Here is a 16714-nt window from a genome sequence, read left to right as displayed (position 1 = left end):
TCTCTCTGAACACCAACATTTGAAAGTTTCTCACCATTTAAAAAATATTCTATTTTTATATTCTTTCTACCAAAGTGAATAACCTCACATTTCCCTACATTATACTCCATCTGCCACCTTACTGCCCACTCACTCAGTCTATCGATATCCCTTTCCAGACTCTGTTCTCCTCACAGCTTACTGTCCCACCTAGCTTTATATCGTCAGCAAACTTGGATACATTACACTCGGTCCCTTCATCTAGGTCATTAATATAAATAGCTGAGGCCTCAACACTGATCCTTGCGGCACCCCACTAGTTACAGCCTGCCAACCTGAGAAAGATCTGTTTATCCCTACTCCCTGTTTTCTGTCCGTTAACCAATCCTCTATCTATGCTACTATATTACCCCCAACCCCATCAGCCCTTATCTTCTGTAATAATCTTTTACATGGCACCTTATTGAATGCCTTTTGGAAATCCAAATATACTACATCCACTGGTTCCCCTTTATCTACCCTGCTAGTTACATCTGCAAAAAACTCTTAATAAATTTGTCAAACACGATTTCCCTTTCATAAAACCATGTTGACTCAGCCTAATCATGTTATGATTTTCTAAGTGCCCTGATCCCACTTCCTTAACAATGGATTCCAGCATTTTCCCTAGTACTGACGTCGGGCTAACTGGCCTGTAGTTCCGTTTTCTTCTCCTTCCTTTCTTGAATAGCGGTGTTACATTTGCTACCTTCCAATCCGCTGGGACCATTCTAGAATCTAGGGAATTTTGGAAGATCAAAACCAATGCATCCACTATCTCTGCAGCCACCTCTTTTAGAACCCGAGGATGTAGCCCGTCAGGTCCAGGGGATTTGTCGGCTTTTAGTCCCATTCGTTTCTCTAGTACTTTTTCCCTACTTATTTTAATTAAGTCAAGTTCCTCACCCTCATTAGACCCTTGGTTTCCCACCATTTTTGGTATGCTTTTTGTGTTTTCTCCTGTGAAGAGATACAAAATATTTGTTTAACGTTTCTGCCGTTTCCTTATCCCCCATAATAATTTCTCCTGTCTCAGCCGCTAAGGGACCAACGGTTACTTTTGCTACTCTCTTCCTATTTACATACTTGTAGAAGCTCTTACAATGTTTTTATATTTCTTGCTTGTTTTCTCTCATTCTATTTTTTCCCTTTTTATCAATTTTTTGGTCATCCTTTGCTGGTTTCTGAAACTCTCCCAATCCTCAGGCTTATTACTATTCTTTGCAACATTTTAAGCTTCTTCTTTCAATCTAATGCTATACTTAACTTCTTTAGTTAGCCATGAATGGATCACTTTTCCCGTGAAGTTTTTGTTTCTCAATGGAATGTATTTTTGTTGAGAATTATGAAATATTTCTTTAAATGCTCGCCACTGCTTATCTACTGCCATCCCTTTTACTCTATTTTTCCAATCTACCTTAGTCAACTCGCCCCTCATACCTATGCAATTGGCTTTATTTAAGTTTAAGACTCTAGTTTCTGGACTTCAGCAAGTCACTCTCAAACTTAATGTGAAATTCTATCATAATGGCCCAGAATTTGGGTCTCCACGGGCGAGTGCGCACGGGGTACTCACCCGTAAGCCCAATGGAAGTGCCGGTTTCCTGCATGCACTGCGCATGCGCGGGAAACTGGCACTTCTGTTCCCCTGAACGAAGGGGTTCAGAGTTCGAACACGTGCGCGGGAGAGGCTGCGCGTGCGCATCGAACTTCAGGTTTTTTTCCCAGGTTTTCCTGGGAGGGTAAGTCTGTAGAATTTACATATAAAAAGCAGGCGTAAGGCCTGCTTTTCACAAGGTAAGTGGTGAATTAATAAAAATAAAACATTTTTTCCACAGGTTTATTATTTTTAAATACTTTAAAGCAAGGTAAGTTTATTTTTAGCCCCATTAGAAAATAAAATTATTTTTTTCAAAAATTTAAATTGTTTAAAATAGTTATTTCATGTAATTTATATTTATTTAAAAAATGTGTTTTTTTTTAAATGTATTTGAAGATTTAGTGATGTTTTGGGGCCCGTAGTATTTATAAGTTTTGATAGCTCTTCCTGTCAAACTTATGAATGGAGCATTCCCTGCTCCGATTGGCTCCCCATGGCCCACGTGATCCCAGGGGCCGCTTCGAACTGACTGCGCCCCTGGGATACGCAAGCACTGCGCGCCGGCAGCTGGAGCTGGAGCACTCTGCCCCAGAGGATCCTTACTATGGGATTGCTAATTAACCCTGTCTCGTTACAATACAAGATCTAAAATAACAACCGAAAATGCTGGAAACACTCAGCAGGCCAGGCAACATCCGTGGAGAGAGAAATAGAGTCAACGTTTCAGGTCGAAACCCTTCGTCAGGACTGAGAAACACAGGAAATGAAACAGATTAAAGGCCAGTTTGGGGGCTGGGAAATGGGGGAGGGGATGAAAGAACAAGAGAAGTGAAGAGACATTAAGAGGTATTCAAAGATCTAAAATAGCCTGTTCCCTGGTTGGTTCCATGCCATATTCCAGGAAACTGTCCTGAATGCATTCCATGAACTCGTCCTCCAGACTACCTTTGCCAATTTGATTTGTCCAGTCTATATGAAGATTAAAGTCCCTCACGATTATTGCATTACCTTTGTTACAAGCTCCTATTTCTTGATTAATATTCTGTCCAATGGTATAGCTACTGTTATTGGGCCCACATACTCCAACCAGTGCTTTCTGCCCCTTCTTATTCCTTCTCTCTGCCCATACTGATTCTACTTCCTGATCTTCCGAACGGAGATACTTTAGGGTAAACATTGGGTAGCGCCCCCTTTAATACCCCACCCAATCTAATCCCACTCCCTTGCTCACTCCCCATACCCTTTAATATCCCACCAGTCTAATCCCACTCTCCCGCTCACTCCCCATACCCTTTAATATCCCACCCCAGTCTAATCCCACTCCCCTGCTCACTCCCCATACCCTTTAATATCCCACCCAGTCTAATCCCTCTCCTGCTCACTCCCTATACCCTTTAATATCCCACCCAGTCTAATCCCACTCTCCTGCTCACTCCCCATACCCTTTAATACCCCACCCAGTCTAATCCCACTCTCCTGCTCACTCCCCGTACCCTTTAATATCCCACCCCAGTCTAATCCCACTCTCCTGCTCACTCCCCATACCCTTTAATATTTCACCCAGTCTAATCCCACTCTCCTGCTCACTCCCCATATGCTTTAATATCCCACCCAGTCTAATCCCACTCCCCATACCCTTTAATATCCCACCCAGTCTAATCCCACTCTCCTGCTCACTCCCCAGCTCACTCCCCATACCCTTTAATATCCCACCCAGTCTAATCCACTCTTCCGCTGACTCCCTATATCCTTTAATATCCCAACAATATAATCCCACTCTCCTGCTCACTCCCCGTACACTTTAATATCCCACCCAGTCTAATCCCATTCTCCCCCTCACTCTCCGTACCCTTTAATATCCCACCCAGTCTAATCCCACTCTCCCGCTCACTCCCCATACCCTTTAATATTCCACCCAGTCTAATCCCACTCACTTCCCACACCTTTTTTGTGGCTGTCTTTAATTTGCGTCCCCTCCTTACTGTCTGCCCGACCAGTGGGAACGATCTCCCTCAGTTCACCTTGTTAGAGCCCATCACCATCCGTCCGGTCAGTCACGCTGGCGTGCGAGTGTGCTGCTTTATCTGCGCTGCCCCGCTGCATGGGCATCAGCATCCGGCAGGGGGAGAGGAGGTGGTGGGGGCCAGGATGGCCATGTCAGGTTTACAGCTTGGCTATTCCATACTGGGATCTTGCTGCATTTGTCACAGGAGCAACAAATACAGCACCAAAAAAATTCCAGGTAGTAGAAAGGGATGGATTCAGATTAAACAGCACCATGCACTAAGCACTTCTGATCCCAGAACTGAGAGATTATAACTATCAGGAAAGATTGAACACACAGGGGTGACCTGATAGAGGTTTAAGATTATGAAAGGGTTTGATCGGGTAGACGTAGAGAAGATGTGGGGAGACCAGAACTCGGGGCCATCAATATAAGACAGTCACTAATAAATCCAATGGGGAATTCAGGAGAAACATCTTTACCCAGAGAGTGGTGAGAGTGTGGAACTCGCTACCACAGGGAGTGGTTGAGGCGAATCGCATAGATGCATTTAAGGGGAGGCTGGTTAAACACACGAGGGAGAAAGGAATCGAGGGTTATGTTGATAAGAGTTAGATGAGGAGGCTCGGGCGGAGGCTCGAGTGGAGCACAAACGCCGGTGTGGATTGGTTGGGCAGAATGACCTGCGCCTGTGCCATATATCCGGTGTAATTCCAAACCTAGAGACCGCTCTGGGCGGCAACAAACTTTGACAAACAGGGACGGAGTAAAAGTTACCGATTTTATACACAAAAAGGTACAAGAGTAAAAGCTGGGAAGAGCAGCAGTGGAGAGTGAGCGGTGGGGCTCGGCGGTCACAGTCGAAGATTATTTACAGCGGTCTGAGATGGAAGGGTGAATCCCAAGCCCAGCACTCCACCAGCGATCAACTCACAGGCGATCCCGTCACAGGGCAGCGCCACCACCCCACATCTCAGTGCTGCTTCTTCCCAGGCATCTTGCGTCGGTCTTTGGCGGCGTTCCGTTTCCTCTTCTTCCCCAGGAAGCTCTCCAGCTTTCCGCTCCTCTTCAGCTCCCGGTATTTCTCTGCCAACTCCAGCTTCCGCTGCTCGGCTATCAACAGGAAGCGGACACGGTGCTCGGTTAGTTACAGGCAGAGCTCAGACTGCAGGACAAATACACCCGTGAGGCTGCTGACAGTGCGGGCTACAGTGAGAGTCAGTCCCTGTGGAGCTGTACCCCAGTGAGAGTCAGTGTCTGTGGAGCTGTACCCCAGTGAGAGTCAGTGTGTGTGGAACTGTCCCCCAGTGAGAGTCAGTGTCTGTGGAACTGTACCCCAGTGAGAGTCAGTGTCTGTGGAGCTGTACCCCAGTGAGAGTCAGTGTCTGTGGAACTGTACCCCAGTGAGAGTCAGTGTCTGTGGAACTGTACCCCAGTGAGAGTCAGTGTCTGTGGAACTGTCCCCCAGTGAGAGTCGGTGTCTGTGGAACTGTACCCCAGTGAGAGTCGGTGTCTGTGGAACTGTACCCCAGTGAGAGTCAGTGTGTGTGGAACTGTCCCCCAGTGAGAGTCAGTGTCTGTGGAACTGTACCCCAGTGAGAGTCAGTGTCTGTGGAACTGTACCTCAGTGAGAGTCAGTATCTGTGGAGCTGTACCCCAGTGAGAGTCAGTGTCTGTGGAGCTGTATCCCAGTGAGAGTCAGTGTCTGTGGAACTGTACCCCAGTGAGAGTCAGTGTCTGTGGAACTGTACCCCAGTGAGAGTCAGTGTCTGTGGAGCTGTACCCCAGTGAGAGTCAGTGTCTGTGGAACTGTACCCCAGTGAGAGTCAGTGTCTGTGGAACTGTACCCCAGTGAGAGTCAGTGTCTGTGGAACTGTACCCCAGTGAGAGTCAGTGTCTGTGGAACTGTACCCCAGTGAGAGTCAGTGTCTGTGGAACTGTATCCCAGTGAGAGTCAGTGTCTGTGGAACTGTACCCCAGTGAGAGTCAGTGTCTGTGGAGCTGTACCCCAGTGAGAGTCAGTGTCTGTGGAACTGTACCCCAGTGAGAGTCAGTGCCTGTGGAACTGTACCCCAGTGAGAGTCAGTGTCTGTGGAACTGTACCCCAGTGAGAGTCAGTGTCTGTGGAACTGTTCCTCAGTGAGAGTCAGTGTTTGTGGAACTGTACCCCAGTGAGAGTCAGTGTCTGTGGAACTGTACCCCAGTGAGAGTCAGTGTTTGTGGAACTGTCCCCCAGTGAGAGTCAGTGTCTGTGGAACTGTACCCCAGTGTGAGTCAGTGTCTGTGGAACTGTACCCCAGTGAGAGTCAGTGTCTGTGGGACTGTACCTGTGGTGTATGTGCCTTTAAGAGCAATTGTGGTGTATGTGCCTTTAAGAGCCCCAGGTGTGCATAATGCTGGTAATTGCCACTTGGGCTATATAAGCCTGTGTATTGTGTATATCCTTTAGAACCCCCCCCAGACTTGCTTAGTAAATACCTGTGAACCAACTCCTGTCTTCAGTGTCTTTATCCACACACGGACACTACAGTGGCGACGAAGTGGAAACGGACTTACCTGCAATTCAGCAGCACCTCAAGGACATCGATTCCTCCAGCGTCCAGAAGACTCAAGGAAGTAAGAGAAACTGTGGTTTCACCAGCTGGCCAAGCTGGTGGCAGGTACTGCGCTAATCCTTCCTGGGCGTCAGACTGGGGCTCCAGCGTCGGGCTCGACAGCTGAGACAGGCAGCGAAATCGGAGGCAAGCAATAACGGACTGGGAGGGTGCACTCGGGAGACGGCCGGCGCGGCAAGCAGGTCAGCGTTTAGACCTCCGTCGGGAACGAGTCTCCAACAGTGAATAAACGGAAACCACAGTAAAACAGCGTTGTTATCGGTAGCAGCGGCGGGAAAGCGCAGGAAGCGCCATATCGTTGATACAGAAAAAAAAAAAAGCGCGGGAAGCGCCATATCTTTTTTGAAATGCCTAAGTCTGGCAATATTGATGCTTTTGATAACGAAACAGAGCCTAACTTTGGCAATATTGATGTTTTTGATAAGATAGAGGATTGGACCACATATGTAGAAAGCGTGGAGGTGTTTTGCACCGCAAATGGAATAGAAGATGAAAAAAAAGCTTCAGTGCTTCTGGATCTAATGGGCGCAGAAACATACAAGCTGTTACGCAACTTAATCACTCCAGCCGAACCGATGGACAAGAATTTTGAGGAGATTGTTGATACCCTACACTGCCAATTCGAGGCAGGACTGGCAGATTCTCTGCAAGACAAATTCATCTGCGATCCCCTAAGTGTAGAAACACAAAAAAAGGTATATTCTTGAAAAGATTTAACACTGGACAAGGCTTTCAGTGCAATAGGAGCGGCAAAGATACAGCAAAGGCCACAGGACTTCGGCACCCATGAAATGACACGGGGTTTCGAGAGATGTTATCGCTGCGGCAGATCCAACCATGACCAGAGGGATTGCTGGTTCAAAGAAAAAGCATGCAGGTGATGCGGAAAGATGGGACACATTCCACGTGTATGTCGATCTGAAAATAAAAAATCCACTAACGGGAAAAGAATCAATAAGGAAAAGCACAGAAAGGTACAAATGATGACGGACAGTAGCTCCAAAGACCAGAAGAGCGATAGCGACTCCGGGAACAAGAGACTAAGCTCTCTCAAATTACATAATGTAATTGCCAATGAAGATTACCAGACCATTTGGGTTACCCTCATAATAGCAGGGTCCCCAGTTAAAATGGAGCTAGATACAGGATCAGCTCTAACCGTAATAAATCGACGAGATTACGAGAGGCTATTTTCACATATACCTCTAAAAGACACATCCATTATCTTAAAAACATATATGGGGCAGAAAGTATACCCCAAAGGAAAAATAAAGGTGCCTGTGGTATACAACGGCAAAGAAATACAAAAGTATTTATACATTCTACAAGATGGTGGTCCACCGTTGTTGGGACGTGAATGGATAAGGAAGATACGTTTAGACTGGCACTCCATTCAGGCACTGATGGTGACCAGTAAGGAAAAAAACAATGATGACATCATACCTGAACGATTAAAAGACATCTTGGCCAACGCCAAAGAAGTGTTTCAAGAGAAACTAGGAACCTTGAAAGGCATCACCGCCTCAATAAAAGTGGAAGATGCAGCAATTCCAAAATTTTTTAAGGCAGGACCGGTGCCATACGCAATACGTCCAGCAGTCGAGGCAGAGCTGGAGAATTTGGAAAAGGCAGGCGTATTATCCAAAATAGATTGGAGCGAATGGGCAACACCCATCGTTCCAGTCATGGAAAAAGCATTGAAAAATAACTCTGAGGAACAGAGAAAAATTCGCATCTGTGGGGAATTTAAGGTGACCGTAAACCTGGTCCTTCACACGGTACAGTATCCTCTTCCGAGGATAGAAGATATTTTCGCCTCACTATCCGGAGGAAAACGTTTCACAAAAATTGACTTGGCACAGGCATATCTACAGATGGAGGTTGAGGAGACCTCTAAAAAGTATCTCACAATAAACACACACAAAGGCCTGTACCAGTACAATCGACTGGTTTTTGGAGTAGCATCAGCTCCAGCTATCTGGCAAAGAGCTATGGAGCAAGTCCTGCAAGGGATTCTGGGGACTCAGTGTTACCTAGACGACATCCTTATAACCGGAGAAAACGACAACGAGCACCTTGCCAATTTGGAGCAGGTGCTCACTAGGCTGAAAGAACGGGGCCTACGAGCAAATCGCCCCAAGTGCGAATTTTTCCAAAATCAGATATCATATTGTGGCCACATAATTAATAAGGAAGGGTTGCATAAGTCACCTGAAAAAATTGAAGCAGTTATAAAAGCCCCAGCACCTGAAAATGTTTCACAATTGAGGTCATTCCTGGGATTAATAAATTACTATCATAAATTTTTAACCGAACTTATCAACTATTCTACACCCTCTTAATGATCTTCTACACACAGGAGTGATTTGGAAATGGAACGAAGACTGTAAACGGGCCTTCCATAAATGTAAAGACTTAATCACATCCGAGAAAGTTTTGGCTCATTACAACCCATCACTACCAATCAGACTGGCGTGCGATGCATCCCCTTACAGCATAGGAGCGGTATTGTCCCATAGATTCCCTGATGGCTCGGAACGGCCGATAGCTTTTGCGTCACGCTCATTGAACTCAGCTGAGCGTAACTATTCCCAGACAGACAGGAAAGCACTCGGCCTGGTATGGGGAGTGAAGAAATTCAACCATTACCTACACGGACAAAAATTTACCTTGCTGACTGACCATCAACCCCTCATCTCCATATTCAACCCTAAGAAAGGTGTCCCCATTATGACGGCACAAAGACTACAGAGGTGGTCCCTTTTTCTAGGGGCACACCAATACAACATTGAATACAAAGGGTCAAAACAGCATGGGAATGCTGACGGTTTATCGCGCCTGCCGTTGTCAACGATAGAAGAGGCACCTACAGTAGACCCAGTAGAGATATTCCACTCTACCATAGTGGAATGTCTACCGGTGACAAATTCTGCCATTGAAAGGGAGACCAGAAATGACCCTACTCTCTCACGGGTCTACGATTTAACAATGAAGGGATGGCCAGCACATGGCGAACCACTGTTGCCAGCATTCTCGCAAAGAAGAGAACAGCTGTCAGTGTGCCGAGGAACCTTGATGTGTGGATCCAGAGCAGTGATTCCACCCAAACTCCAGGATAAAGTGCTAAAGGAGCTTCACGAGGGGCATCTGGGTGGAGTGAAAATGAAGAACCTAGCTAGGGCGTTTGTATGGTGGCCAGGTATCGATGGAGACATCAAAGACATGACCAAGAGCTGCCTAGGATGCCAGAAGGTCCAAAATGCTCCGCCACAGGCCCCTCTACATCCATGGGAGTGGCCCTCATCTCCCTGGCAAAGGGTGCACATCGACTTTGCTGGTCCATTTATGGACTCAATGTTCTTAATCGCAGTTGATGCACACTCCAAGTGGCCGGAGGTAATAAAGATGTCCTCCACCACCACGGAAAAAACCATCACAGTATTAAGGACCATATTTGCCAGGAATGGGCTGCCGGAACAGATATGTTCTGATAATGGACCGCAATTTGTGTCCGAAGAATTCAGAAAGTTCTTAAAGAACAATGGGGTAAAGCACTACACGTCCGCCCCATACCATCCCGCCACCAATGGATTGGCTGAAAGGTTTGTCCAGACCTTTAAGAAGGCCATAAAGGCCATGGGTAATGAAGACATAAAACTTCAGCACAAGGTGGATAACTTCTTATTTGCATATAGGAATGCAACACATATGGTTACAAACCAAACTCCCGCCATGATGTTCTACAATAGAAACCTAAGATGCCGGCTGGATTTGGTCAAGCCCAACATCCGAAGGGACGTGGAGAACCGGCAGTTTCAGGGCATGAATGAAAGGCCAACTAGGGCCTTCCAGATAGGCCAACCGGTTTTGGCCCGGGACTACCGTACCGAGAAATGGCAGCCTGGAACTATCTGCACACGACTAGGACCACTGATGTATACCGTGGACATCGGAGAAAGCATAATAAGGCGCCATGCTGACCAAATCATCAAGTCATCCGAAAAGGGACAACCTACACCACCACGCTATACATCTAACGATGAAGTAGAGATACCCATATCTACCTCCGATCCGGTGATACTGGAACCCGATGAACCAGACACTGGCCTTCAAGCCGGATCAGCCTTGCCAGAAGAACCTACTACACCACCAGAAACTACTACACCCCCGAGGCGTTATCCGGACCGAGTCAGAAAGCCTCCTGAGAGACTAACTCATAATTAATTAATACAGCAATGTATATTATTTTGCATATAACATGTAATTAATAATTACTTAAAATATGATGTACTAGTTAGCTGGAAGGGGAGGAATTGTGGTGTATGTGCCTTTAAGAGCCCCAGGTGTGCGTAATGCCGGTAATTGCCACTTGGGCTATAAGCGCCTGTGTATTGTGTATATCCTTTCGAACCCCCCCCCAGACTTGCTTAGTAAATACCTATGAACCAACTCCTGTCTTCAGTGTCTTTATCTATACACGGACACTACAGTACCCCAGTGAGAGTCAGTGTCTGTGGGACTGTACCCCAGTGAGAGTCAGTGTCTGTGTAACTGTACCCCAGTGAGAGTCAGTGTCTGTGGAACTGTACCCCAGTGAGAGTCAGTGTCTGTGGAACTGTACCCCAGTGAGAGTCAGTGTCTGTGGAACTGTACCCCAGTGAGAGTCAGTGTCTGTGGAACTGTACCCCAGTGAGAGTCAGTGTCTGTGGAACTGTACCCCAGTGAGAGTCAGTGTCTGTGGAACTGTACCCCAGTGAGAGTCAGTGTCTGTGGAACTGTACCCCAGTGAGAGTCAGTGTCTGTGGAACTGTACCCCAGTGAGAGTCAGTGTCTGTGGAACTGTACCCCATTGAGAGTCAGCGTCTGTGGAACTGTACCCCAGTGAGAGTGAGCAGTGCAGTTCGAACCTGTGACCTACTGATAGCCCAGCTAACAGGTTAATATTCCATTCCCGTTATTAAGGGACTTTTCCCCCTCGCCGAGCTAGCGGCTGAATCGTTTACCTCTCATTCCACTGCTAGACTTACATTTCTTGAGGAAGTAGGGCTTGCTGCCCTGCTGCACCCTCTCCCTCTGCTTCTGTTTGAACTCCTTTAGTCGCTCCCGCTGCCGCTGTTTGTTTTGCTGGGCCTCGTCCTGCTGTATCTGGGAGGGGAGAGACAGAGAGAGTCAGCGCACTGCGACTAAACCACACCGTACAACAGACATTGCGCAGGTGAGGAGACGCAACCTCTATCAATTCCTCATAACTGCACCAAATTCCAAACCAAAGGGGGAAACGTTTGTATTCAGAGGTCAGACTCTGGGCTGGTGTGAACGTCGCACACTTACGTACAGGTTTGACTTGCACGAATGCATCAGTCAGCCTGGAGTGACGAGACTTCAGCCAAAAAGCCATTCTTACATAGGATTACATACATAGGATCTATACTGAGGGATCGCTGCACTCTGAGGGGCAGTACTGAGAGACCGTTGCACTGTCGGAGGGACAGCACTGAGGGAGTGCTGCACTGTCGGAGGGTCAGTACTGAGGGAGCGCTGCACTGTCGGAGGGTCAGTACTGAGGGAGCGCTGCACTGTCGGAGGGGCAGTACTGAGGGAGCGCTGCACTGTGGGAGGGGCAGTACTGAGGGAGCGCCGCACTGTCGGAGGGGCGGTACTGAGAGACCGCTGCACTGTTGGAGGGGCAGCACTGAGGGAGCGCTGCACTGTCGGAGGGGCAGTACTGAGAGACCGCTGCACTGTCGGAGGGACAGCACTGAGGGAGCGCTGCACTGTCGGAGGGGCAGTACTGAGGGAGTGCTGCACTGTCGGAGGGGCAGTACTGAGGGAGCACTGCACTGTTGGAGGGGCAGTACTGAGGGAGCGCTGCACTGTCGGAGGGGCAGTACTGAGAGACCGCTGCACTGTCGGAGGGACAGCACTGAGGGAGTGCTGCACTGTCGGAGAGGCAGTACTGAGGGAGTGCTGCACTGTCGGAGGGGCAGTACTGAGGGAGTGCTGCACTGTCGGAGGGGCAGTACTGAGGGAGTGCTGCACTGTTGGAGGGGCAGTACTGAGGGAGCACTGCACTGTCGGAGGTGCCGACTTTTGGATGAGATGTTAAACCGAGGCCCCGTCTGCTCTCTCAGGTGAACATAAAAGATCCCACGGACACCAGAGCGGGGGAGTTCTCCCTGGTGTCCTGGCCAATATTTATCCCTCAATCAACATCAATAAAACAGATTATCTGGTCATTATCACATTGCTGTTTGTGGGAGCTTGCTGTGCGCAAATTGGTGCTGCGTTTCCTACATTACAACATTGACCACACTTCAAAAAGTACTTCATTGGCTGTAAAGTGCTTTGGGACATCCTGAGGTCGTGAAAGGCAAGTCTTTCTTTCTTCTCTCTTTCCCTCCCAGTTATTCCAAAGGGGTCACATCCCATTCCAAGAAGCATCTCTCGTCATGTAGCTCATTCTCCTCCCCCACCTGCCCCTCCCCATACACCGCCTAACCCCCACTCCCTATAGCGCCCCCGCTCCCCCGTCCACCCCCCGCCCCCCCCATCCATCCCCGCTCCCCCCGCCCGTCCCCCGCTCCCCCATCCGTCCCCGCTCCCCCCGCCCGTCCCCCGCTACCCCCTTCCGCCCCCCCGTCCGTCCCCGCCCCCCCGTCCGTCCGCCCCCCCGCCCGTCCCCCGCTCCCCCGTCCCCCGCTCCCCCCGTCCCCCGCTCCTCCCGTCCGCCCCCCCGCTCCCCCCGTCCGCCCCCGCCGTCCGTCCCCCGCTCCCCCCGTCCGTCCGCCCGCCCCCCTGTCCGTCCCCCGCCCGCCCCCGCCATCCGTCCCCCGCTCCCCCCGTCCGTCCGCCCCCCCGCACCCCCCGTCCGTCCCCCGCTCCCCCCGTCCGTCCCCCGTCCGTCCCCCGCTCCCCCCGTCCGTCCCCCGCCCACCCCCCCGCTCCCCCCGTCCGCCCCCGCCGTCCGTCGTCCGTCCCCCGCTCCCCCCGTCCGTCCCCCCGTTCCCCCCGTCCGTCCCCCGCTCCCCCCGTCCGTCCCCCGCTTCCCCCGCTCCCCCCGTCCGTCCGCCCCCCCGCTCCCCCCGTCCGTCCCCCGCTCCCCCCGTCCGTCCCCCCCGTCCGCCCCCCCCACTCCCCCCGTCCGTCCCCCACTCCCCCCGTCCGCCCCCCCCGCTCCCCCGCTCCCCCCCCCGCTCCCCCCGTCCGTCCCCCGCCCCCCGCTCCCCCCGTCCGTCCCCCGCTCCCCCCGTCCGTCCCCCGCCCGCCCCCCGCTCCCCCCGTCCGTCCCCCGCTCCCCCCGTCCGTCCCCCACCCCCCCCGCGCCCCCCATCCGTCCCCCGCTCCCCCCGTCCGTCCCCCGCTCCCCCCGCTCCCCCTGTCCGTCCCCCACTCCCCCCGTCCGCCCCCCCCGCTCCCCCGTCCGTCCCCCACACCCCCTTCCGTCAGCCCCTCCCCGCGTCCGTCAGCACCCCCCGCTCCCCCCTGTCCGCCCCCCCGCTCCCCCCGTCCGTCCCCCGCTCCCCGCCCCCCCGTCCCTCCCCGCTCCCCCATCCGCCCCCCGCCCGCCTCCCCGTCCGTCCCGTTCCCCCCTTCCACCCCACCCCCGCTCCCCCCCACCCCCTGCTCCCCATCCACCTACCATCCTCTGTAGAAGATGCTCCAGTTGCTGTTTCTTATTTGGGTTCTTGACATTTTTCAACTTCTTCTTAATAATCTGCAGGGTACAGAGTGAAAGGGAAGGAGTGTGAATCAGCCCCTGAACTCCCGTATCAGAGCAGTGACTGGACCGACACTAACCAACAGTGCACGGGCTGCAGGTCAAGGAGAAGGCCCATTACCGCCTCCTCGGGGCAGGGCAGGGCAATTAGTGTGGCCCAGGACTCTGGAACCAATACAACAGCACAGGCCGGTCTGCTGTCATCGCTTCCAAGGAGAAGGGCCGAGGCCCAGTGTGGGACGGGGCGGGTCAGTGTTTGGGATAGGTCGGTGTGGGCTAGTGCGGGGGCGGAATGGGGCAGCGCTCAGGGTGGGGGTGCGTCAGATTACCCAGCATGGTACAGAGGAATGTGGACTGCCCGAGGCCTTGAGCTCGATGTCCCGTGAGGTGTATTTTTTCTGGCCACGCACAGCGCGCCGCAGGGCCTAGTGAGGCGGCACTCCCAGGAGTTGGAGCTTCTTGAGTGCAGCTCCAACAACACTCAAGAAGCTCAACACCACCCAGGACAAAGCAGCCCACTTGATTGGCACCCCATCCACCACCTTAAACATTCACTCCCTCCACCACCGGCGTACCGTGGCTGCAGTGTGTACCGTCTACAAGATGCATTGCAGCAACTCGCCAAGGCTTCTTCGGCAGCACCTCCCAAACCCACGACCTCTTCCACCTAGAAGGACAAGGGCAGCAGGCGCATGGGAACACCACCACCTCCAAGTTCCCCTCCAAGTCACACACCATCCTGACTTGGAAGTATATCGCCATTCCTTCATTGTCGCTGGGTCAAAATCCTGGAACTCCCTCCCTAACAGCACTGTGGGAGTACCTTCACCACACGGACTGCAGCGGTTCAAGGCGGCTCACCACCACCTTCTCAAGGTCAACGAGGGATGGGCAATAAATGCTGGTCTTGCCAGCGACGCCCACATCTCATGAACTAATAAAAAGAAAAGGAACCCTCCAACTCCGCCTCCCACCCCCAGACACATCGCAAGCCATGGGCCTCTCACTGACCTTTTTCTCCTTAGCCCTGACGTCGCTGAGGAAAGCGTATGCTTGATCGAAGATCTCGGGCTTGTACTCTCCGGACAAATCGTCAAACCGCGGGTCGCGCATCATCTGCGGAAGAACAGCAACGGGTTTCACACCGGGAGGACGGCACTGAGGCCCACAGCCTGAGCCCCTCCCCATCCCCCAGCACTGAGGCCCACAGCCTGAGCCCCTCCCCATCCCCCAGCACTGAGGCCCACAGCCTGAGCCCCTCCCCCTCCCCTAGCACTGAGACCCCCTGCCCGAGCCCCTCCCCATCCCCGAGCACTGAGACCCCCTGCCCGAGCCCCTCCCCCTCCCCTAGCACCGAGACCCCCTACCCGAGCCCCTCCCCCTCCCCTAGCACTGAGACCCCCTGCCTGAGCCCCTCCCCCTCCCCAGCACTGAGACCCCCTGCCCGAGCCCCTCCCCCTCCCCTAGCACTGAGACCCCCTGCCCGAGCCCCTCCCCCTCCCCTAGCACTGAGACCCCCTGCCCGAGCCCCTCCCCCTCCCCTAGCACTGAGACCCCCTGCCCGAGCCCCTCTCCCTGCCTCCCAACAGTGCCCTAGAACTCCCCCTTCCCCCTCACTCCGGAGAGCCCGAGAACTCCCCCTCCCCCCGGATTGCCCGAGAACTCCACCTTCCCCCCTCACTCCGGAGTGTCCTAGAACACCCCCTCCCCCCTCACTCCGGAGAGCCCGAGAACTCCCACTCCCTCCCCACTCCGGATTGCCCTAGAACTCCCCCTCCCCCCCCCCACTCCGGAGTGTTCTAGAACTCCCCCTTCCCCCTCACTCCGGAGAGCCCGAGAACTCCCCCTCCCCCCGGATTGCCCGAGAACTCCACCTTCCCCCCTCACTCCGGAGTGTCCTAGAACTCCCCCTCCCCCCTCACTCCGGAGAGCCCGACTCCGGAGCGCCCCAGAACACCCCCTCCCCCCACTCCAGATTGCCCTAGAACTCCACCTTCCCCCCTCATTCCGGAGTGTTCTAGAACTCCCCCTTCCCCCCCACTCCGGAGTGCCCTAGAACTCCCCCTTCCCCACTCCGGATTGCCCTAGAACTCCCCCTCCCCCCCCACTCCGGAGTGCCCTAGAATGCCCCCTCCCCCCCACTCCGGAGTGCCCTAGAACTCCCCCTTCCCCCCCACCTCCGGAGTGCCCTAGAACTCCCCCTTCCCCCTACTCCGGAGTGTCCTAGAACGCCCCCTCCCCCCACTCCGGAGTGCCCTAGAACGCCCCCTCCCCCCACTCCGGAGTGCCCTAGAACTCCCCCTTCCCCCTACTCCGGAGTGCCCTAGAACTCCCCCTTCCCCCTACTCCGGAGTGTCCTAGAACTCCCCCTTCCCCGGAGCGCCCTAGAACTCCCCACTCACCCGTTTCTTCACAGGAATCACCTTCCGCAGAAACGGCACCCGCTGCCTGGTCGACATCTCCATGGGCCTGAGAGAGAGAGCGAGAGATCGGTATTCACCCTGACGGTGGGCCCACAACAGATTAAACCGGCCGCACCCATCACACTGAGGGGCAGGAGTCACTTGTAACCAACTTTAACTCACACACTCCAACTTCAAACAACTGAACAAAGATCCGGTAGGACCGGGGTCTGATCTCGCACACGGTGATTGTACCGGGGTCTGATCCCCCAGACGGTGATGGGACGGGGGTCTGTGATTCCCCACACGGTGATGGGACGGGGGTCTGTGATTCCCCAGGGTGATGGGACGGGGGGT

At 52.8% G+C, this 16714-nt stretch overlaps 1 protein-coding gene across 1 annotated transcript in view; it reads right to left on the bottom strand.

Annotated features, from left to right (window-relative positions):
- Positions 1–4390: 4390 nt before the first annotated feature.
- LOC147113201 (ribosomal RNA processing protein 36 homolog) overlaps positions 4391–16714 on the bottom strand; it is a 50342-nt gene continuing 38018 nt past the window's right edge. Inside the window, exons 6-8 of the mRNA XM_085998123.1 lie at positions 13878–13952; positions 11266–11383; positions 4391–4736 (exon numbers count right to left, since the gene is read on the bottom strand). Coding sequence (XP_085854249.1) covers positions 4597–4736; positions 11266–11383; positions 13878–13952 — 333 coding nt within the window. The 3' untranslated portion in view covers positions 4391–4596. The remainder of the gene's footprint in view (positions 4737–11265; positions 11384–13877; positions 13953–16714) is intronic.

The sequence above is a fragment of the Somniosus microcephalus genome, chromosome 9 (genome assembly GCF_052327205.1).
Source record: "Somniosus microcephalus isolate GS21.2 chromosome 9, FLI_Smic_1.0, whole genome shotgun sequence".
Taxonomy (NCBI): domain Eukaryota; kingdom Metazoa; phylum Chordata; class Chondrichthyes; order Squaliformes; family Somniosidae; genus Somniosus; species Somniosus microcephalus.
The sequence above is the reverse complement of the archived record's forward strand: the minus strand, read 5'-3'. Positions and strand labels throughout refer to the sequence as shown.